Here is a 24863-nt window from a genome sequence, read left to right as displayed (position 1 = left end):
GGCTGCCTGTGTGCCTTCATCACCACAGTGCTGCTGGCTTCCCTCCTCTCTTTCCGATCGGCACCAGCCCCTTTCTTTCCTGAATGAACACAATGCGTGATTTTTACTGATCACTTCTTGTGTTCATTCATAACTGAAGCACAGCAAACAGTTTTTTTTTTTTGGGGAGGGGGCTGGCTTTATCGGGGCCTGTGGTTTCTAACAGCAGCCCTGGGTCTAACTGCACTTTTGGTCCCAGTATGGACACTGATGATCCATTTGATGGACCCCAACTATCATTCACAACTCCGGAATTTACCTCCATCCATCATATCACCTCAAAAATAAAAGACTCAGCATAGTGCATAAACTTTAAAACATTTGATTATCTCTAAACAAATAGAATGTGCACTCACATGTGAAGGGTGCCCGATCCCACCAAGTGTAATCAGCCTCTACTGTCAATAAATTCACGAGATCCGTGGACCTGTGCCGTGGATAATCCACAGTGATTGAACCCGTGCAGTGGGTAAATTGCAAACTCAATAGTTACCTCAGTGTCACTCTATAAACACCGCTACTGCAGCTACCACCGCTGGCTTTGGACACTGACGATCAACTTGATGGACCCCAACTATCATTCACAACTTTTCCAAAATTAACCTCCATCCATCATATCACCTCATAAATAAAAGACTCCACACAGTGCATAAAATTTTAAACATTTTATTATTTGTAAACAAATAACATGCACACTCACATGTGAAGGGTTTCCGATCGCACCAAGTGTAATCAGCCTCTACTGTCAATAAATGCCCGAGATCTGTGGACCTGTGCCATGGATAATCCACAATAATTGAAGTGCATAGTGCCGCTACCACCGCTGATTTCTTGGACCATCGTGCCGTCACAGTGCTCCACAAAGCTAGAGGTGGTAGCTGCAGTAGCGGTGTTTATAGAGTGACACTGCGGTAACTATTGAGTTTGCGATTTACCCACTGCACGGGTTCAATCATTGTGGATTATCCATGGCACAGGTCCACGGATCTCGGGCATTTATTGACAGTAGAGGCTGATTACACTTGGTGGGATCGGGCACCCTTCACATGTGAGTGCACATTCTATTTGTTTAGAGATAAGAAAATGTTTTAAAGTTTATGCGCTATGTGGAGTCTTTTATTCATGAGGTGATATGATGGATGGAGGTAAATTCCGGAGTTGTGAATGATAGTTGGGGTCCATCAAATTGATATTCAGTGTCTATACTGGGACCAAAAGCGCAGTTAGACCAAACATAATATTATGTGAGGTCACACTGATGGAGGTGAGCAGACATCTGGTGGCAGAGTATATGCATGTTCATGATTTGGAACACTGGGTGTTTACATAAGGAAAGAAGGGTGGAAGCATTTCAGTGAAGATATATGAACTTTTTCACACACTTGTATTTTTGTGATTTACAATTTTGTTATTTATTATATTGGAGCACTGCACATTTAACACATAATATCTGATTTACCATTTTGTGTTCACATTTAGGCAAAGCTGTGTGTTTTAGCTCAGTTAGGCATGAAGCAAACTGTCAACCCCTATTGCTTCGGGCTTTATTTCAATGATTTGCTGGCTCCTCTAGTCACCTTCTTCCAGCCAATGCATAGCAGGATTAAAAAAAGAAAAAAAAAAGTTGAAAGAAATATTCCTTAAATTGGAATGTCCACCTACCTATGTGGACTTAATGTGAATGCAACCTTGTATAGTATGAAAATAAGATGGAGTCCAGCATGGCTCTTTTGCAACTGAAGTTCTACTTGTTTCTGCACCACCATCTTGAGTCACCCATAATCGGGAACCTCGTATCTCTTCCCTATTTTCATGGCTAACCTCTTAATGATGCGATGCTTGATCTTGCGCACACGCAAATGTTCCAGATTTTGAATTGCATACAGGATTGAAATAGTGCCATCCTCCAATTCATACTGAAACACATATGTTTGTGATGTGTTATGTAGATATCACAAGAGGCTGCAGGTGGCTGATCACTACATCACCCTCACCTAGACAAGGAATCAGAAAGTGGGCGATTGCACTTTACAGGAGGAAAAGAGGTATTTACTTTGACTAGGGGGAAGAAAATCATTTTGTGTTGGAACTTTCTCATTCTCCTGTGGCCTGCTAAGCCAGCCATACATAGATCTAAATTTGGATGGTTCAGCAGCGACCGGCTGAAATGCAATCCATACATGAACTATCTAGTTGTACACTCCTAACAATCCACACGTGTACAACCAGGCTGTCAGATTTTCCCCAATCAGTGGTGCCGGCTTTAGCTGGCAACATTGATCAGTGTATTCTGATGACAAGAAAGGCTCCCAGTGAGCAGAAGACAATAGAGCTGCGGGAGTGATTCCCCCATCCACCTCCAACATGTGGATGGGGGAATTGGCACATTTGTTTTCATTTAATCCGCTGGTTAAACATGCACACAGGATGAAAATTTCCAGGGGATGAACTCATCAGTGTGCTGCTGCTTGCCCATTGTCCCATCGGCCATGTAGGGTGGGTCCTAGATCAAGCTATATTACCTAACTACAGTGTAGAAAAGTGAATTCTCAGATTTGGCTCTGCTGCCTTGAAGGGATGCGGGAATTATAAAACAAACTGAACAGTTATAAATCCTTTGACTGGTAAATCAGCTTACACATAAAATATAGCATGTGTAGCTAGCAGTTTTCCTTGAGTTTAAATTTGATTGACATTCAGATTTCTTTGCTTCACTCCTACATGTGAAATGTCTGGGTGGCCATAGTGCTGTATTGATAAAAGGAAAGAGGTAGAACAGCTGTTTGTGTTGGAGTGTGTAATTGTATATTTATCATTCCAGACTAATGTGGATACTGCTTGTATTCCTGCACCCAATCACACTGTGATGATTTTTGTGATACAGGGTACCTAATTTTCCTGCAGAAGTGGGTTAATCACAAGAAACACATTGACAGAGGAGACGCCAGTTGATGTTACTGTATTTTATGATCTGTTATACACTTTTTCCATCATATACATTGTTACTTATACTTTTTGGTATTGAAGTATATCATTAGTCTCAATTTGGTAAACATCCTTTGGATGAATAGCATTTAATATATGGTTATTATATTTTTTGTGTTTTTTTGTTTTGTGATTTGCTGATGTTGATATGCAGGACTACTTCTCTTCTTTTATTGATTTTGCTACCTATATTTTTCTAGAGGTGATCAACACAGCAATCAAAGGAGTATAAATAGATCCCTTAACATCAATATTCATATATACAACATTTCTTTATCTGCAAGCCTGATGCCTCAAGTACATACTTCTCATAGCTGCTTTGGACCACCCATTGGGATCCTTTCAAAAATCTTTCACATTCATCTCATCTTTTACTTGTTCTTTCTTCTCAGGTGAATGCAACTAGCTCCACAAAGCATTACTTTATTCTCTAATTATTTCCTGGTTTGACTAATGCCTACTAACTTGTTTTCCACTAACCAAACCATCTCCTCTTCAGTCCAGTGTCTGTATGCCGTTGGGGATCAGTAAATATATTTTTTCCCATAAGAGCAAATCAAACCATTTTTTATAAAGTTTTTTTGCTTTCCTCTGGATAAAACGTTGGCGTAGGGTTCTGAGGATTTTGTCTTAATTAAACTTGGACTTTTTCAATTCAGCTATGTATCACCATGTTGCCCTAATGTTTCTCTCTAACCAGTTCACTAACAGATGCTTTTTTGCAAATCACTATAATTGCTTCACATTTGCATAGAATAAGAATCTAATTTCAGAATGTTACTCACAAATGCAGGATATTAACCCCTTTCTTTATTTCCATCCAACGCTTAACTCTACCTGTCACTCATCACTCAAGTTCTCCTATAATAACCTCATCTCTTTCACCTCTAGGATTTATCACATGCATCATCTGTTGTTGAACATCTAGTTATCCTTCAGTATCTCAACCATCTCAATGCCGGTCATATCTTACTTGCGATTACTACTTTTATGCTCAGTAACCAGATTTCTCATGGCAGTGCCATACCTTCTTACAGATTTCTTACACAAGCTTCACTTTATTTCTTTCTTTTGTCAAAGTCTATATACCTGACCAGCTCACAGAACCCTTCATACATTTTACTTGTAAGCTTTCAAACATGTCCCTTTCACCATTTTTTGTGATTATCCTTCAATGTTTGCTCTAAGATTTTCTCAGCCTACTATGTGTTTCAGAATATTTTGGGGTTATATAAAGGAAGAGCCTAAACAATGATAGTAGATGATGTAGCAAATGGGTATTAATTACTAAAACTGGAGAGTGCAAAATTGGGCGCAACTCTTCATAGAAACCAATCGGCTGCCAGATTTTATTGCCAAAGCTTAAGTTAACAAGCTGAATTTAGAAGCTGATTGGCTACCATGCACAGATGCACCAGATTCAGAGTGCACCAGTTTTAGTAAATCTTCCCTACTGTGTAAATGTTCTCACCCAAGACTCACACAACATTCACCCAAGATGAACACATCTTCATATAACATTCCAATAGAGAAATGTGTGAATTTGAGGTGAAATTTGTTTGAATCTTGGGCAAAAATATTAATAAGTGGACCCCTTAGAGTTGTTGTCATTCATAGTTCTCCTGGAAGTAGTGAATCCATGACTTTTATAGAAGTGGATCTTTGACATAATTGGGAGAATTTCACAGAAGCATAGTTTTGTAGGGTGAACAGAAAGGGCTGGTCTATTGCACATAAAAATATAGCCAAAAATGTAGCCATATGCAAAGATCTTTCTTAAATAATGACCCAGTGTAGATTATGATCCTTTCAGTGTTGGACAATGAGAACATGGCAGATGCTAATGATGCAGGCTGCTTTACACTCAGCTGCAAAGGTCATAACCAAGTGCATCAAACAAGCCTTGTTTTCATATTATTCTCCTGTGCTTCCGTTATGATCAGTTGCGCACTATGCAGATTTGTTGTTTTATGCTGATTAATTTTTACTAATGACTCTAATGAAGCAATTACACAAAACTGCACTTGTAATGGTTCGATAATAGGTTCTTACTCAACCAAAAAGTTTCCTGTCTATATCAGAGTATTTCTGGATAGACCACTTGAATGTTACGGATTTATATAACGTAGCATACAGTAGTCCGGTCAGCCCAGTTCACACATAGTGCTCGCTAATGGACTTATTCTTGGATCAATAACGGGCTGCATAGCAGACAATCTGATTTTATCATCTTGGCCAGAAGAAAAAAGTAAATGTGATGTGTAAAGTGGATTTACCCAAGGCAAACAGTCATATATAAGTTTACTGAAATCAGAAAAGATCGTAAATGAAATCTGTCAGTTTTCTATGAGTTATGAAGCTTTGCATATCTCCCTTTGCCTGCTTTTAGATATCAATATTTGCCATCGGGCACAAATTTTATTTTGCCTGGCCAAGGTCTTAGCCTTCACAAACAAAAAACACATGGAAGAATGCTAGTTGTCTGAGAGTTATGGGAATACTGCTTGAAGGCAGCAAGGGTGTCATGAACTTCAGATTAAATCATAAGCAATGCTTTTAAACACCTCATCTTTCAGAATGTGCTCTGCTCACATCACAAGTTGAAGGCACTTACTGAGAACAGAAAAGGTACAATGTGATGTGTCAGCACTTACACCGGAGACTTGCTGTGGCGATCCGTAACCAGTGCAGCGCTAGCTGTCTGGGTTTTTATCTATACAAAGTGCTGTACCTCACTGACTACCATATTACAGAAGAAATACTGCTGAGATCCGGATATCATACAGACTGCAGCCTGCTCAGAGAAATGGATTTCTTCTATCATCATGCAGATACTGCACTTTTTCCTGCTGAGTTAATTGTTTTGCTTCAATAATAATATTCTGATTTGGAAGAGATTACAATAAAAAAATAGAGCGTGGAACGTTAGGTAGGAAATGGAAATGTATTTAATGAACATTCCTCTTACTTTGTCTAGTGATGACCTCTCCTGGTTGAGTTGTTCATTATAGATATTTATTCCAAAAAGAGTACTTAGAAGGACACAAAGTGGAAAACTAATGACTGTAAACTGTACAAAACCAATGGATAGCAAATCATTAAAATTTACTTATAACCTTTTATGTAAAGTAAGTATACATTTTACTATTTTAATCATATCTTTATAGAAGATGAATATTTTAAATATTTTACTGTAAACATAGTAGTCAGATGAATTTTTATATGCGGAAACAATCTCAATGGTCAAAGAACTCAAGTGAGTGAATCGGTGAGATTAAACACAGATTGTAACATATTAAAAGTATAAAAACCTGCATTTTTTTCATTTGATGCCCAGTCAAACCAGCAAGAAATGTAAAAAAAAACCAAAACACACCAGGTGAATATATTACAGTCAAACTAGTTTATCTGGGTACCTAATGAAAATATGAAATGTTACCTTCAATTGATCAACTGGTAATAACCTAACTTGTTTGAAAAGTATGTCATCATCTACATCATGGTTAAAAGTTGTATTCAAAGTCATCAGGAAAGCCACCTAAGTGGTCGAATATGAAAATCATAAATTAGAGAATATGCCGCTACTTGCAGAACTGTCTATTCCATACGAAGCTTAAAAATAAAAAAAACGACCAGAAATGATCGGTCATCTCAGCGCATTTTATGACATCTATTCTGTCTTTATTTTTCATGCTGAAACTGCTGAACATCAGTTGTCCTAGGCTTACCCTTTATAGGGTACCATATGGCTTCAAATGACTACAATACTTTCTACTGCATATTTAATATGTAATAATGTGTGCTTCCCTTATGCTGTCTAGAAAACACTAACACAACAGCTAAAATTTTCCATTAGAAAAATCAATACAATCCTGCTATTGTCACAATAAAACAATTGTCTGATATTGCTACTTCTGCAAGTCACAAGTGGGCTTAGTGGGAAAAAAAAACTTGTGCTATTCATATTTTACTGTACTGACACCTACAGTAAAAGACAAGTTAAAGTCTGAGATAATGCAGTGGTATATAAACTCCCCTAGCATGAACCTCTAGCTGCTTAGAAGCTCATCACTAGACCACAGTAATAATTGATGGTCAGAGGGAAGTACACTGGAGATTAGCAGTCATTTAACAAAAATTTCTGATGACAGGTCCAAGTCTGATGTCCATTATTCCTGATCTATTAACTGCATGGGCTTCAAAATGTATCTGTCAAAATCACAGTGGTGTGCAAAAAGGGGATGATAAAGCCTATAGTGTTACGTCAACCCCCCTCTATACAAACAGACCAGAGAATGTAACTTTATATACAAGTGGTGGCTTCAGTTCAAAGAAGCATCAATTGAATGCATTATTAATGAGGTTGCACTGCATGTATCATTCTGTATTCTTTATATTTACCATGCAAATAATTGTCACTGCACCAAACACAGCGCAATAAAAACAGCATCATGCCTTTATGTGTTTTCATAATATAAAAATTCCAAAAAAAATTCAAACAAGTAACCATTTTTCTATATACACTTTAAATATTTAAACAAACACACAGCAAAACAACTTGAGTCTAATCAGAGCTGCAAACACGAATGCACAATGAACTTTTTTTCTCTATTAGCCGGAGATGTATGCCTACTATAAAGCAAAGACAGTATGCAGCATCATGCACTTTTAGCTACCGTGCCAACCAATGGTTTATTTCCACTGACTCATAATGAGGCAACGCATTCGATTCCTGATCGTTTTACCTAAACCCATCACAATTCTAATTCATAATAAAGAAATGCAGCCATCAGGCGACATGCAATCTTTCATTTGGATGTCCTATGAACAAATATTTTCTTTGCAGATGAACATCATCAAGTACCAACAGTGACAGCAAATGACCAAAATTGACAACCACTCAAAAGGGAGGGGAGCAAAATGATTCAGAACTTTTAGGAAAAGCCAACTCTTATTAGGTGCAGTGTACTGTATGTGTGATCTGATGCAGTGGGAAGCACATCCCTGTTCCGCTTTAAATATTCACAGCAGGGATGGCCGAAGAACTGTTTTAAAACAAGTGAGCAGGATGGATCAAAAAAGGCAGTGCTGAGACTTACGGGATTCAAGGCTGGCACTCCAGGCGCTGCAGTACAGGCAGCTGAAAATCCCCAGGACCAGAGCAGAGCCTCTGCAAATCCAAAGCATGGCTTCTCGGTGTTCCCAGCTTTAACTCCAGATCCCACAGGGGGGGTTATCCCAAGCAACTTCTCCCTCTGTGTCCTCTTCTGTTGCCTTGACAGCTAAGGGTGACCAAGGGAGAAGGAGGTGGTGGGCTCTTGAAGGAGAGGGCAGGGGGAGGGTGACACAGGGCTTTCCCCTTTAAAGAACAAAAACCCACCCCCTTGTTCTGCAAGACCCCTGACTTCTTCTCCTTCAACGTCCAAGAAACAAACTTGCTTTGCTGAAGATCATGCTTAGAGATAGGGGAGGAGACTGAGCGAAAACAGAGAGGTTTGAGAAGGAGGGATGATGCGTAGATTAACAGGAAAATCCCAAAATGGCCATGTGCAGGCAGGTTAGGGCAAAGCCGGGGATGGGAGCAGGGTGATGAAGGATGCTGCAGCTGAGTCCTTCCTCTCCCAGTGCTAGCCTGAGCTCAGATACACACAGTCACTGGCTCTATATATGCATGCACACAGCAGGGCAGGCAGTCCGACAAGACACTCCCAGCACACACATTCACAACACTTCTATATTTATTCAGCAGAGAGGAAGAACTGCCTCACTACTGCAGCATCAGCACCAGTCCAGACTCTGGGAGCATCCTCCCCGGCTAAGGGACCTCATGGTAGAATGTGCTTGGAGGATGAAGCAGAACACAGGACGGCAAGGATGATGGCTTACAGCACAAGTCCCTGTTTGTTTTAATCTTTGCAGCAGCTCCTGCAGACTGATGGAAGGGGGAGGGGATGTATTAAAAGGCTGATCAGGGAGCAAAGAGATGCTGAGGTTACAGCCTGCAGTTCACTCTTTAATCAGTAGATGGCCCTTTACCAGAGAGGCATGGCAAAGCTAACACTTGCCACTGTATCTTCTTAATGCAGGCAATAGGATGCTCGAAAAGTGAATCGTAGAATCGCATTGTGCATTCTAGTATTTAACATTGCGTCCCTCTTGATTATTTTTTTATTATTTTATCTAGGCGTACTGATGTATCCACCTAGGTCGTGTGTCTAATTAGCGCCATGCGTGAACGCATTTACGTATATGTCTATGTACGCTTCAGTGATCTGTGAACTGGATATATTTAAAGCTTGCATCACCATGGCATGTTGAAGTGTGTTCTCAATGGACCATATCTATCTATACATACTGTATACAACTGAGTCATAGAACAGACACCAGCCTGCAGCTTTCCTCCAACTGGCTGTTTATATCATTTATTATTATTATTATTATTATTTGTCTATAAACATGTGCCAAGTTGTTGTTTTTTTTATTTGCACAGTAGAAAGATCACTTTGATGCAGTTGACCATCTTGAACATGTATTGCGATATATGTGAACCAAAAATCCCTGTTTTAAAGTGTTACTAACACCCCGATCGCATCGGATGCGATTTGCATGCCATGCGACTTGCAAATCGTATGCCAAGTCGCGCCCTACTGTCAAATCGGTGCAGTTCCGACTTGGTTGGAGCCGCACCGATCTCTAAAGTAGTACAGGTGCTACTTTTGGTGCGATTTGCATAGACATCTGTGTTAATGTCTTGCAAATCGCACCTGAAATCGGCATGTCCCCGACTTTGAAATCATGCAACTTCACTTCATATTATATATTATTGTTATTATTATTATTATTATTATATGCCCATAAACCTATGCCATGAGCAAGTAAGTTTTAAAGTGTTACTAACACCCCGGTCACATCGAGTGCAACTTGGCATGCGATTTGCATGCCATGCGACTTATAAATAGTATGCCAAGTCGCACCCTATTGTCCGCAATTACAGTGGTCAAATCGGTTCGCATCGAGTGCAACTTGTTTTTTTTTTATTTGCACAGTAGAAAGATCACTTTGATGCAGTTGACCATCTTGAACATGTATTGCGATATACAGTCATGGCCGAAATTGTTGGCACCCTTGATATTTCTCCAGGAAATCATGTATTTCTCACGAAACGTATTGCATTAACACATGTTTTGCTATACACATGTTTATTCCCTTTGTGTGTATTGGGACAAAACAAAAAAAGGGAGGAAAGAAAGCAAATTCGACATAATGTCACACAAACCTCCAAAAATGGGCTGGACAAAAGTATTGGCACCCTTTCACAACTGCGGATAAATAAGAATGTTACAAGCATGTGATGCTCCTGTAAACTCACCTGGGGCAAGTAACAGGTGTGGGCAATATAGAAATCACACCTGAAAGCAGATAAAAAGGAGAGACGTTCACTTAACCTTTGCATTGTGTGTCTGTCTGTGCCACACTAAGCATGGACAACAGAAAGAGGAGACGAGAACTGTCTGAGGACCTGAGAACCAAAATTGTGGCAAAATATCAACAATCTCAAGGTTACAAGTCCATCTCCAGAGAACTAGATTTGCCTTTGTCCACAGTGCGCAACATTATCAAGAAGTTTGCAACCCATGGCACTGTAGCTAATCTCCCTGGTCGTGGACGGATGAGGAAAATTGATGAAAGATTGCAACGCAGAATAGTCCGGATGGTGGATAAGCAGCCCCAAACATGTTCCAAAGACATTCAAGCTGTCCTGCAGGCTCAGGGAGCATCAGTGTCAGCGCGAACTATCCGTCGACATTTAAATGAAATGAAACGCTATGGCAGGAGACCCAGGAGGACCCCACTGCTGACACAGAGACATAAAAAAGCAAGACTACAGTTTGCCAAAATGTACTTGAGTAAGCCAAAAGCCTTCTGGGAAAACGTCTTGTGGACAGATGAGACCAAGATAGAGCTTTTCGGTAAAGCACATCATTCTACTGTTTACCGAAAACGGAATGAGGCCTACAAAGAACAAAACACAGTACCTACGGTAAAATATGGTGGAGGTTCAATGATGTTTTGGGGTTGTTTTGCTGCCTCTGGCACTGGGTGCCTTGACTGTGTGCAAGGCATCATGAAATCTGAGGATTACCAAAGGATTTTGGGTCGCACTGTAGGGCCCAGTGTCAGAAAGCTGGGTTTGCGTCCAAGATCCTGGGTCTTCCAGCAGGACAATGACCCCAAACATACGTCAAAAAGCACTCAGAAATGGATGGCAAAGAAGCGCTGGAGAGTTCTGAAGTGGCCAGCAATGAGCCCAGATCTAAATCCCATTGAACACCTGTGGAGAGATCTTAAAATTGCTGTTGGGAAAAGGTGTCCTTCCAATAAGAGAGACCTGGAGCTGTTTGCAAAGGAAGAGTGGTCCAAAATTCCGGGTGAGAGGTGTCAGAAGCTTATTGATGGTTATAGGAAGCGACTGATTTCAGTTATGTTTTCCAAAGGGTGTGCAACCAAATATTAAGTTAAGGGTGCCAATACTTTTGTCCAGCCCATTTTTGGGGTTTTGTGTGACATTATGTCATATTTGCTTTTCTGCCTCTGTTTTATATTTGTTCCAATACATACAAAGGGAATAAACATGTGTATAGCAAAACATGTGTTAATGCAATACCTTTTTTGTGTGAAATACTTGATTTTCAGGAAAAATATCAAGGGTGCCAACAATTTCGGCCATGACTGTATGTGAACCAAAAATCCCTGTTTTAAAGTTGTCACTAACACCCCGATAGCATCGGATGCGATTTGCATGCCATGCGACTTATAAATCGTATGCCAAGTCGCGCCCTACTGTCAAATCGGTGCGGTTCCGACTTGGTTGGAGCCGCACCAATCTCTAAAGTAGTACAGATGCTACTTTTGGTGCGATTTGCATAGACATCTGTGTTAATGTCTTGCAAATCGCACCTGAAATCGGCATGTCCCCGACTTTGAAATCGTGCGACTTTACTTGATATTATATATTATTGTTATTATTATTATATGCCCATAAACCTATGCCATGAGCAAGTAAGTTTTAAAGTGTTACTAACACCCCGGTCACATCGAGTGCAACTTGTTTTTTTTTTATTTGCACAGTAGGAAGATCACTTTAATGCAGTTGACCATCTTGAACATGTATTGCGATATATGTGAACCAAAAATCCCTGTTTTAAAGTGTTACTAACACCCCGATCACATCGGATGCAATTTGCATGCCATGCGACTTGCAAATCGTATGCCAAGTCGCGCCCTACTGTCCGCAATTACAGCGGTCAAATCGGTGCGGTTCTGACTTATTTGGAGCAGCACCGATCTCTAAAGTAGTACAGGTGCTACTTTTGGCGAGATTTGGAAAGACATCTGTGTTAATGTCTTGCAAATCGCACCTGAAATCGGCATGTCCCCCGACTTTGAAATCGTGCAACTTCACTTTATATTATATATTATTGTTATTATTATTATTATTATTATATGCCCATAAACCTATGCCATGAGCAAGTACGTTTTAAAGTGTTACTAACATCCCGGTCACATCGAGTGCAACTTGGCATGCGATTTGCATGCCATGCGACTTATAAATAGTATGCCAAGTCGCACCCTATTGTCCGCAATTACAGTGGTCAAATCGGTTCGGGTCCAACTTGGTTGGAGCCGCACCGATCTCTAAAGTAGTACATGTACTACTTTTGGTGCGATTTGCATAGACATCTGTGTCAGATGTCTTGCAAATCGCACCTGAAATCGGCATCTCACCCGACTTTGAAATCGTGCGACTTCACTTGATATTATTATTATTATATGCCCATAAATCTATGCCATGAGCAAGTAAATTTTTTTTTTCCTTTTCATTTGCACAGTAGAAAGCCATAGAAAGATGCAGTTGACCAGCTTGAACATGTATAGCGATATATGTGAACCAAAAATCCCTGTTTTAAAGTGTTACTAACACCCCGATCGCATCGGATGCCATTTGCATGCCATGCGACTTGCAAATCGTATGCCAAGTCGCGCCCTACTGCCCGCAATTACAGCAGTCAAATCGGTGCGGTTCTGACTTGGTTGGAGCCGCACCGATCTCTAAAGTAGTACAGATGCTACGTTTGGCGCGATTTGCATAGAAATCTGTTTTAATGTCTTGCAAATCACACCTGAAATCGGCATATCCACCAACTTTGAAATCGTGCGACTTCACTTTATATTATATATTATTGTTATTATTATTATTATTATTATATGCCCATAAACCTATGCCATGAGCAAGTAAGTTTTAAAGTGTTACTAACACCCCGGTCGCATCAAGTGCAACTTGGCATGCGATTTGCATGCCATGCGACTTTCAAATAGTATGCCAAGTCGCACCCTATTGTCCGCAATTACAGTGGTCAAATCGGTGCGGGTCCGACTTGGTTGGAGCCTCACCGATCTCTAAAGTAGTACATGTACTACTTTTGGTGCGATTTGCATAGACATCTGTGTCAGATGTCTTGCAAATCACACCTGAAATTGGCATCTCATCCGACTTTGAAATCGTGCGACTTCACTTGATATTATTATTATTATTATTATTATTATTATTATTATTATATACCCATAAACCTATGGCATGAGCAAGTAAGGTTTTTTTTTCCTTTTCATTTGCACAGTAGAAAGCCATAGAAAGATGCAGTTGACCAGCTTGAACATGTATTGCGATATATGTGAACCAAAAATCCCTGTTTTAAAGTGTTACTAACACCCCGATCACATCGGATGCAATTTGCATGCCATGCGACTTATCAAATCGTATGCCAAGTCGCGCCCTACTGTCCACAATTACAGCAGTCAAATCGGTACGGTTCTGACTTGGTTGGAGCCGCACCGATCTCTAAAGTAGTACAGATGCTACTTTTGGCACGATTTGCATAGACATCTGTGTTAATGTCTTGCAAATCCCACCTGAAATCGGCATGTCCACCAACTTTGAAATCGTGTGACTTCACTTTATATTATATATTATTGTTATTATTATTATATGCCCATAAACCTATGCCATGAGCAAGTAAGTTTTAAAGTGTTACTAACACCCCGGTCACATCAAGTGCAACTTGGCATGCGATTTGCATGCCATGCGACTTGCAAATAGTATGCCAAGTCGCACCCTATTGTCCGCAATTACAGCTGTCAAATCGGTGCGGGTCTGACTTGGTTGGAGCCTCACCGATCTCTATGTATTGCGATATATGTGAACCAAAAATCCCTATTTTAAAGTGTTACTAACACCCCGATCACATCGGATGCGATTTGCATGCCATGCGACTTGCAAATCGTATGCCAAGTCGCGCCCTACTGCCCGCAATTACAATGGTCAAATGGGTCCAGGTCCGACTTGGTTGGAGCCTCACCGATCTCTAAAGTAGTACATGTACTACTTTTGGTGCGATTTGCATAGACATCTGTGTCAGATGTCTTGAAAATCGCACCTGAAATTGGCATCTCACCCGACTTTGAAATCGTGCGACTTCACTTGATATTATTATTATTATTATTATATGCCCATAAACTTATGCCATGAGCAAGTAAGGTTTTTTTTCCTTTTCATTTGCACAGTAGAAAGCCATAGAAAGATGCAGTTGACCAGCTTGAACATGTATTGCGATATACGCGAACCAAAAATCCCTGTTTTAAAGTGTTACTAACAACCTGGTCACATCGGGTGAGACTTGGCATACGATTTGCAAATCGTATGTCAAGTCGCACCCTACTGTCCGCAATTACAGCGGTCAAATAGGTGCGGTTCCAAATCGCACCAAAAAGTAGTACATGTACTCAGAGGTGGACTGACAACTCATGGGGCCCCTGTGTCCACGCCCACACTCAAACCACACCAAAAAAAGCCTATGAAAGGTACCAGGAGCCTCTCATGAGGCCCCCTACCGACCCTGGGCCCTTGGGCAGGGCCCGAGTGCTTGAATGGTCAGTTCACCTCTGCAGGTACTGCTTTAGAGAGTCGGAACCGCACCAATTTCTAAAGTAGTACATGTACTACTTTTGGTTTAATCTGCATAGACATCTGTGTCAGATGTCTTGCAAATCGCACCTGAAATCGGCATCTCGTGCGATTTCACTTTATGTGATTGGGGGGGTAAACCTACAACAGTAAAATTCGTCTGTATATGCAGTAAAACAAGCTTGTTATACTCACTGTGGAGCCTAAGGGGTTAATCCTCTGCATTGTGTAAAAAGACCTTTGATCCTGTTTTCTCTTCCCTTCCTCTTGTTCCAGTGTCCACCTGATAAGACAGACTTAGCCACATGCACGTGCTCAGTTTAGTGTGTATTGCTAGAGATTGCATGTGAGCAGAACAGAGCCAATCAGCACTGTCCAGACAGAGGTCAGGGGTTCTGCATCCTCTTAGAGCAGAAAAAAAACTCCTCCTACAAGCTTTAACCAGTGCTCTGCTGAAGTCTCAAGCAGGGGCGGACTGACCATTTGGAAATTTGGGCACTGCCCAAGGGCCCGGGGTCAGTAGGGGGCCCCATGAGATGCCCCTGGTTCCTTTTTCATAGGCTTTTTTGAGTATGGACAAGGACACAGGGGCCCCATGATCCTCTATTGCCCAGGGGCCCCATGAGTTGTCAGTCCGCCCCTGGTCAAAAGACTGCTCTAACTGCTGATGAGAAAAGGTATTTAGCAGTTTTCATATTTACTAAAATAATTGCATTTCCATGTTCTGTGGGAGACCAGATATAGTGAATGCAGGGTCCGGGGTTTAGTAGCACTTTGTGCAAAAAGGTATATATAAGGGTCTATAACAGAGTGCAAGGGGTTAATTCAGAATTCTGTGTGTGAATATGGTCAGTCTCACCACCTTTAGTCTAGGTTCCCACCTAAGCACTTTGCGGTGCATTTTGCATTTTGCAGAAACTCACTACAGTCCATTTAACATGATTTCCTATGGGACACGCTCACATCTCCCTGTTTTCACCCAGTGCTCTCTTGGAAAGGGTCAGGGACTTTTTAAAATGTAAAACGCTGCATTTTTGGTTCAAAAGACTTCAATGGAAACGCTGCAGAAATGCATGTAGTGCATTTTTTTAAATTTCTTATGCTTTTTTGATGCGTTTTAATTAGAGATGAGCGAATCGAACTTGGCGAAGTGGAATTCGTTTTGAATATTAGGAAAAATTTGATTCGCATCGAATCCGAATTTTAGCAAACTTCGGATGCACGAATCGAATTTTCCCCGATCAGCCGGCAAAAGTGTCACTGCAGAGAGCTCCGCTATTTCTGACAGTTCTCTGACAGTTCTGACAGTTCATTTACAGCGGTTGAAACATTGTATCTATTTGTTTCCATTTAGGATACAGATGTTTTTATTCGGAAATAAATAGATACAATGTTTCAACCGCTGTAAATGAACTGTCAGAACTGTCAGAGAACTGTCAGAAATAGCGGAGCTCTCTGCAGATACACTTTTTGCTGTACTGGAATTCTTCTTCTTTTCATTCTTCTTCTTCTTTTCATTCTTCTTCTTCTTCTTCTTTTCATTCTTCTTCTTCTTCTTTTCATTCTTCTTTTCATTCTTCTTCTTCTTCTTTTCATTCTTCTGCCTCTTCTTTTCATTCTTCTTTTCATTCTTCTTCTTCTTTTCATTCTTCTTCTTCTTCTTCTTTTCATTCTTCTCATTCTTCTTTTAATTCTTCTTTTCATTCTTCTTCTCATTCTTCTTTTCATTCTTCTTCTTTTCATTCTTCTTCTTTTCATTCTTCTTCTTCTTCTTTTCATTCTTCTTTTCATTCTTCTTCTTTTCATTCTTCTTCTTCTTCTTTTCATTCTTCTTCTTCTTCTTTTCATTCTTCTTTTCATTCTTCTTCTTCTTTTCATTCTTCTTCTTCTTCTTTTCATTCTTCTTTTCATTCTTCTTCTCCTTCTTCTTCTTCTTCGTCGTGCCCCGTGACTGCCCAAATGAGTGAAGTGTGCGGTGATTCTAAGATCGACGGCACTCATCTGCATGTCATACTGACTGACAGTATTATTTCTCTTCCCCAGCAGACTCCAAGGGCATTTAAATTAAAGGTACAGTGTTCTGCACTAATATAAAGGCTCTCTGAAGCCTAGAAACCCTTTAAATAAGTTAAATTCGCGGCGAATAAATTCGCATCGAATCGAATTTCTCCCGCAAATTCGGCGAATCAGCCGAATCGAATTTTTGAATAATTCGCTCATCTCTAGTTTTATTCTATAAAAAACACAAAACGAATTCTTCTTCTTTTCATTCTTCTTCTTCTTTTCATTCTTCTTCTTCTTCTTCTTCTTCTTCTTTTCATTCTTCTTTTCATTCTTCTTCTTCTTCTTTTCATTCTTCTTTTCATTCTTCTTCTTCTTCTTTTCATTCTTCTTTTCATTCTTCTTCTTTTCATTCTTCTTCTTCTTTTCATTCTTCTTTTCATTCTTCTTCTTCTTCTTTTCTTTCTTCTTCTTCTTCTTTTCATTCTTCTTTTCATTCTTCTTCTTCTTCTTTTCATTCTTCTTCTTCTTCTTTTCATTCTTCTTTTCATTCTTCTCATTCTTCTTTTAATTCTTCTTTTCATTCTTCTTTTAATTCTTCTTTTCATTCTTCTTCTCATTCTTCTTTTCATTCTTCTTCTTCTTCTTTTCATTCTTCTTCTTTTCATTCTTCTTCTTCTTCTTTTCATTCTTCTTTTCATTCTTCTTCTTCTTCTTTTCATTCTTCTGCCTCTTCTTTTCATTCTTCTTTTCATTCTTCTTCTTCTTCTTTTCATTCTTCTTCTTCTTTTCATTCTTCTTCTTCTTCTTCTTTTCATTCTTCTTTTCATTCTTCTCATTCTTCTTTTAATTCTTCTTTTCATTCTTCTTCTCATTCTTCTTTTCATTCTTCTTCTTCTTCTTTTCATTCTTCTTCTTCTTTTCATTCTTCTTCTTCTTTTCATTCTTCTTTTCATTCTTCTTCTTCTTCTTTTCATTCTTCTTCTTCTTCTTTTCATTCTTCTTTTCATTCTTCTTCTTCTTCTTTTCATTCTTCTTCTTTTCATTCTTCTTTTCATTCTTCTTCTTCTTCTTCTTTTCATTCTTCTTCTTCTTCTTTTCATTCTTCTTCTTCTTTTCATTCTTCTTTTCATTCTTCTTCTTCTTCTTCTTCTTCTTCATCGTGTCCCGTGACTGCCCAAATGAGTGAAGTGTGCGGTGATTCTAAGCTCGACGGCACTCATCTGCATGTCATACTGACTGACAGTATTATTTCTCTTCCCCAGCAGACTCCAAGGGCATTTAAATTAAAGGTACAGTGTTCTGCACTAATATAAAGGCTCTCTGAAGCCTAGAAACCCTTTAAATAAGTTAAATTTGCGGCGAATAAATTTGCATCGAATCAAATTTCTCCCGCAAATTCGGCGAATCAGCCGAATCGAATTTTTGAATAATTCGCTCATCTCTAGTTTTATTCTATAAAAAACACAAAACGAATTCTTCTTCTTTTCATTCTTCTTCTTCTTCTTCTTCTTCTTCTTCTTCTTCTTCTTCTTTTCATTCTTCTTTTCATTCTTCTTCTTCTTCTTTTCATTCTTCTTTTCATTCTTCTTCTTCTTCTTTTCATTCTTCTTTTCATTCTTCTTCTTTTCATTCTTCTTCTTCTTTTCATTCTTCTTTTCATTCTTCTTCTTCTTCTTTTCATTCTTCTTCTTCTTATTTTCATTCTTCTTTTCATTCTTCTTCTTCTTCTTTTCATTCTTCTTCTTCTTCTTTTCATTCTTCTTTTCATTCTTCTCATTCTTCTTTTAATTCTTCTTTTCATTCTTCTTTTCATTCTTCTTTTAATTCTTCTTTTCATTCTTCTTCTCATTCTTCTTTTCATTCTTCTTCTTCTTCTTTTCATTCTTCTTCTTTTCATTCTACTTCTTCTTTTCATTCTTCTTCTTCTTCTTTTCATTCTTCTTTTCATTCTTCTTCTTCTTCTTTTCATTCTTCTTTTCATTCTTCTTCTTCTTTTCATTCTTCTTCTTCTTCTTCTTTTCATTCTTCTTTTCATTCTTCTTCTTCTTCTTTTCATTCTTCTTTTCATTCTTCTTCTTCTTTTCATTCTTCTTCTTTTCATTCTTCTTTTCATTCTTCTTCTTCTTCTTCTTTTCATTCTTCTTCTTCTTCTTTTCATTCTTCTTTTCATTCTTCTTCTTTTCATTCTTCTTCTTTTCATTCTTCTTTCCATTCTTCTTCTTCTTCTTTTCATTCTTCTTTTCATTCTTCTTCTTCTTTTCATTCTTCTTTTCATTCTTCTTCTTTTCATTCTTCTTCTTCTTTTCATTCTTCTTTTCATTCTTCTTCTTCTTCTTTTCATTCTTCTTTTCATTCTTCTTCTTCTTCTTTTCATTCTTCTTCTTCTTTTCATTCTTCTTCTTTTCATTCTTCTTCTTCTTCTTTTCATTCTTCTTCTTTTCATTCTTCTTCTTCTTCTTTTCATTCTTCTTTTCATTCTTCTTCTTCTTCTTTTCATTCTTCTGCCTCTTCTTTTCATTCTTCTTTTCATTCTTCTTCTTCTTCTTTTCATTCTTCTTCTTCTTTTCATTCTTCTTCTTCTTCTTCTTTTCATTCTTCTTTTCATTCTTCTCATTCTTCTTTTAATTCTTCTTTTCATTCTTCTTCTCATTCTTCTTTTCATTCTTCTTCTTCTTCTTTTCATTCTTCTTCTTCTTTTCATTCTTCTTTTCATTCTTCTTCTTTTCATTCTTCTCATTCTTCTTTTAATTCTTCTTTTCATTCTTCTTCTCATTCTTCTTTTCATTCTTCTTCTTCTTCTTCTTTTCGTTCTTCTTCTTCTTCTTTTCATTCTTCTTCTTCTTCTTTTCATTCTTCTTCTTCTTTTCATTCTTCTTTTCATTCTTCTTCTTCTTCTTTTCATTCTTCTTCTTCTTCTTTTCATTCTTCTTTTCATTCTTCTTCTTTTCATTCTTATTCTTTTCATTCTTCTTTTCATTCTTCTTCTTCTTCTTCTTTTCATTCTTCTTCTTCTTCTTTTCATTCTTCTTTTCATTCTTCTTCTTCTTCTTCTTCTTCTTCATCGTGTCCCGTGACTGCCCAAATGAGTGAAGTGTGCGGTGATTCTAAGCTCGACGGCACTCATCTGCATGTCATACTGACTGACAGTATTATTTCTCTTCCCCAGCAGACTCCAAGGGCATTTAAATTAAAGGTACAGTGTTCTGCACTAATATAAAGGCTCTCTGAAGCCTAGAAACCCTTTAAATAAGTTAAATTTGCGGCGAATAAATTTGCATCGAATCAAATTTCTCCCGCAAATTCGGCGAATCAGCCGAATCGAATTTTTGAATAATTCGCTCATCTCTAGTTTTATTCTATAAAAAACACAAAACGAATTCTTCTTCTTTTCATTCTTCTTCTTCTTCTTCTTCTTCTTCTTCTTCTTCTTTTCATTCTTCTTTTCATTCTTCTTCTTCTTCTTTTCATTCTTCTTTTCATTCTTCTTCTTCTTCTTTTCATTCTTCTTTTCATTCTTCTTCTTTTCATTCTTCTTCTTCTTTTCATTCTTCTTTTCATTCTTCTTCTTCTTCTTTTCATTCTTCTTCTTCTTATTTTCATTCTTCTTTTCATTCTTCTTCTTCTTCTTTTCATTCTTCTTCTTCTTCTTTTCATTCTTCTTTTCATTCTTCTCATTCTTCTTTTAATTCTTCTTTTCATTCTTCTTTTCATTCTTCTTTTCATTCTTCTTTTCATTCTTCTTCTCATTCTTCTTTTCATTCTTCTTCTTCTTCTTTTCATTCTTCTTCTTTTCATTCTACTTCTTCTTTTCATTCTTCTTCTTCTTCTTTTCATTCTTCTTTTCATTCTTCTTCTTCTTCTTTTCATTCTTCTTTTCATTCTTCTTCTTCTTTTCATTCTTCTTCTTCTTCTTCTTTTCATTCTTCTTTTCATTCTTCTTCTTCTTCTTTTCATTCTTCTTTTCATTCTTCTTCTTCTTTTCATTCTTCTTCTTTTCATTCTTCTTTTCATTCTTCTTCTTCTTCTTCTTTTCATTCTTCTTCTTCTTCTTTTCATTCTTCTTTTCATTCTTCTTCTTTTCATTCTTCTTCTTTTCATTCTTCTTTCCATTCTTCTTCTTCTTCTTTTCATTCTTCTTTTCATTCTTCTTCTTCTTTTCATTCTTCTTTTCATTCTTCTTCTTTTCATTCTTCTTCTTCTTTTCATTCTTCTTTTCATTCTTCTTCTTCTTCTTTTCATTCTTCTTTTCATTCTTCTTCTTCTTCTTTTCATTCTTCTTCTTCTTTTCATTCTTCTTCTTTTCATTCTTCTTCTTCTTCTTTTCATTCTTCTTCTTTTCATTCTTCTTCTTCTTCTTTTCATTCTTCTTTTCATTCTTCTTCTTCTTCTTTTCATTCTTCTGCCTCTTCTTTTCATTCTTCTTTTCATTCTTCTTCTTCTTCTTTTCATTCTTCTTCTTCTTTTCATTCTTCTTCTTCTTCTTCTTTTCATTCTTCTTTTCATTCTTCTCATTCTTCTTTTAATTCTTCTTTTCATTCTTCTTCTCATTCTTCTTTTCATTCTTCTTCTTCTTCTTTTCATTCTTCTTCTTCTTTTCATTCTTCTTTTCATTCTTCTTCTTTTCATTCTTCTCATTCTTCTTTTAATTCTTCTTTTCATTCTTCTTCTCATTCTTCTTTTCATTCTTCTTCTTCTTCTTCTTTTCGTTCTTCTTCTTCTTCTTTTCATTCTTCTTCTTCTTCTTTTCATTCTTCTTCTTCTTTTCATTCTTCTTTTCATTCTTCTTCTTCTTCTTTTCATTCTTCTTCTTCTTCTTTTCATTCTTCTTTTCATTCTTCTTCTTTTCATTCTTATTCTTTTCATTCTTCTTTTCATTCTTCTTCTTCTTCTTCTTTTCATTCTTCTTCTTCTTCTTTTCATTCTTCTTTTCATTCTTCTTCTTATTATTCTTCTTCTTCTTCATCGTGTCCCGTGACTGCCCAAATGAGTGAAGTGTGCGGTGATTCTAAGCTCGACGGCACTCATCTGCATGTCATACTGACTGACAGTATTATTTCTCTTCCCCAGCAGACTCCAAGGGCATTTAAATTAAAGGTACAGTGTTCTGCACTAATATAAAGGCTCTCTGAAGCCTAGAAACCCTTTAAATAAGTTAAATTCGCGGCGAATAAATTCGCATCGAATCGAATTTCTCCCGCAAATTCGGCGAATCAGCCGAATCGAATTTTTGAATAATTCGCTCATCTCTAGTTTTATTCTATAAAAAACACAAAACGAATTCTTCTTCTTTTCATTCTTCTTCTTCTTCTTCTTCTTTTCATTCTTCTTTTCATTCTTCTTCTTCTTCTTTTCATTCTTCTTTTCATTCTTCTTCTTCTTCTTTTCATTCTTCTTCTTCTTTTCATTCTTCTTCTTTTCATTCTTCTTCTTCTTCTTTTCATTCTTCTTCTTTTCATTCTTCTTCTTCTTCTTTTCATTCTTCTTTTCATTCTTCTTCTTCTTCTTTTCATTCTTCTGCCTCTTCTTTTCATTCTTCTTTTCATTCTTCTTCTTCTTCTTTTCATTCTTCTTCTTCTTTTCATTCTTCTTCTTCTTCTTCTTTTCATTCTTCTTTTCATTCTTCTCATTCTTCTTTTAATTCTTCTTTTCATTCTTCTTCTCATTCTTCTTTTCATTCTTCTTCTTCTTCTTTTCATTCTTCTTCTTCTTCTTTTCATTCTTCTTCTTCTTTTCATTCTTCTTCTTCTTTTCATTCTTCTTTTCATTCTTCTTCTTCTTCTTTTCATTCTTCTTCTTCTTCTTTTCATTCTTCTTTTCATTCTTCTTCTTCTTCTTTTCATTCTTCTTCTTTTCATTCTTCTTTTCATTCTTCTTCTTCTTCTTCTTTTCATTCTTCTTCTTCTTCTTCTTTTCATTCTTCTTTTCATTCTTCTTCTTCTTCTTCTTCTTCATCGTGTCCCGTGACTGCCCAAATGAGTGAAGTGTGCGGTGATTCTAAGCTCGACGGCACTCATCTGCATGTCATACTGACTGACAGTATTATTTCTCTTCCCCAGCAGACTCCAAGGGCATTTAAATTAAAGGTACAGTGTTCTGCACTAATATAAAGGCTCTCTGAAGCCTAGAAACCCTTTAAATAAGTTAAATTTGCGGCGAATAAATTTGCATCGAATCGAATTTCTCCCGCAAATTCGGCGAATCAGCCGAATCGAATTTTTGAATAATTCGCTCATCTCTAGTTTTATTCTATAAAAAACACAAAACGAATTCTTCTTCTTTTCATTCTTCTTCTTCTTCTTCTTCTTCTTCTTTTCATTCTTCTTTTCATTCTTCTTCTTCTTTTCATTCTTCTTTTCATTCTTCTTCTTCTTCTTTTCATTCTTCTTTTCATTCTTCTTCTTTTCATTCTTCTTCTTCTTTTCATTCTTCTTTTCATTCTTCTTCTTCTTCTTTTCATTCTTCTTCTTATTATTTTCATTCTTCTTTTCATTCTTCTTCTTCTTCTTTTCATTCTTCTTCTTCTTCTTCTTTTCATTCTTCTTTTCATTCTTCTCATTCTTCTTTTAATTCTTCTTTTCATTCTTCTTTTCATTCTTCTTTTAATTCTTCTTTTCATTCTTCTTCTCATTCTTCTTTTCATTCTTCTTCTTCTTCTTTTCATTCTTCTTCTTTTCATTCTACTTCTTCTTTTCATTCTTCTTCTTCTTCTTTTCATTCTTCTTTTCATTCTTCTTCTTCTTCTTTTCATTCTTCTTTTCATTCTTCTTCTTCTTTTCATTCTTCTTCTTCTTCTTCTTTTCATTCTTCTTTTCATTCTTCTTCTTCTTCTTTTCATTCTTCTTTTCATTCTTCTTCTTCTTTTCATTCTTCTTCTTTTCATTCTTCTTTTCATTCTTCTTCTTCTTCTTCTTTTCATTCTTCTTCTTCTTCTTTTCATTCTTCTTTTCATTCTTCTTCTTTTCATTCTTCTTCTTTTCATTCTTCTTTCCATTCTTCTTCTTCTTCTTTTCATTCTTCTTTTCATTCTTCTTCTTCTTTTCATTCTTCTTTTCATTCTTCTTCTTTTCATTCTTCTTCTTCTTTTCATTCTTCTTTTCATTCTTCTTCTTCTTCTTTTCATTCTTCTTTTCATTCTTCTTCTTCTTCTTTTCATTCTTCTTCTTCTTTTCATTCTTCTTCTTTTCATTCTTCTTCTTCTTCTTTTCATTCTTCTTCTTTTCATTCTTCTTCTTCTTCTTTTCATTCTTCTTTTCATTCTTCTTCTTCTTCTTTTCATTCTTCTGCCTCTTCTTTTCATTCTTCTTTTCATTCTTCTTCTTTTCATTCTTCTTCTTCTTTTCATTCTTCTTCTTCTTCTTCTTTTCATTCTTCTTTTCATTCTTCTCATTCTTCTTTTAATTCTTCTTTTCATTCTTCTTCTCATTCTTCTTTTCATTCTTCTTCTTCTTCTTTTCATTCTTCTTCTTCTTTTCATTCTTCTTTTCATTCTTCTTCTTTTCATTCTTCTCATTCTTCTTTTAATTCTTCTTTTCATTCTTCTTCTTCTTCTTTTCGTTCTTCTTCTTCTTCTTCTTCTTTTCATTCTTCTTCTTCTTTTCATTCTTCTTTTCATTCTTCTTCTTCTTCTTTTCATTCTTCTTCTTCTTTTCATTCTTCTTTTCATTATTCTTCTTCTTCTTCTTTTCATTCTTCTTCTTTTCATTCTTCTTTTCATTCTTCTTCTTTTCATTCTTCTTTTCATTCTTCTTCTTTTCATTCTTCTTTTCATTCTTCTTCTTCTTCTTCTTCTTCTTCATCGTGTCCCGTGACTGCCCAA

At 37.1% G+C, this 24863-nt stretch overlaps 1 protein-coding gene across 1 annotated transcript in view; it reads right to left on the bottom strand.

The window, feature by feature from the left end:
- Positions 1 to 8899, bottom strand: part of CNTNAP2 (contactin associated protein 2) — a 2186758-nt gene extending 2177859 nt beyond the window's left edge. Inside the window, exon 1 of the mRNA XM_089687345.1 lies at positions 8124 to 8899. Coding sequence (XP_089543471.1) covers positions 8124 to 8211 — 88 coding nt within the window. The 5' untranslated portion in view covers positions 8212 to 8899. The remainder of the gene's footprint in view (positions 1 to 8123) is intronic.
- Between the last annotated feature and the right edge of the window lie 15964 nt (positions 8900 to 24863).

The sequence above is a fragment of the Staurois parvus genome, unplaced genomic scaffold (assembly GCF_062004578.1).
Source record: "Staurois parvus isolate SC_StPar_1 unplaced genomic scaffold, SC_StPar_1.0 ptg000020l, whole genome shotgun sequence".
NCBI classification, from domain to species: Eukaryota; Metazoa; Chordata; class Amphibia; order Anura; family Ranidae; genus Staurois; species Staurois parvus.
The sequence above is the reverse complement of the archived record's forward strand: the minus strand, read 5'-3'. Positions and strand labels throughout refer to the sequence as shown.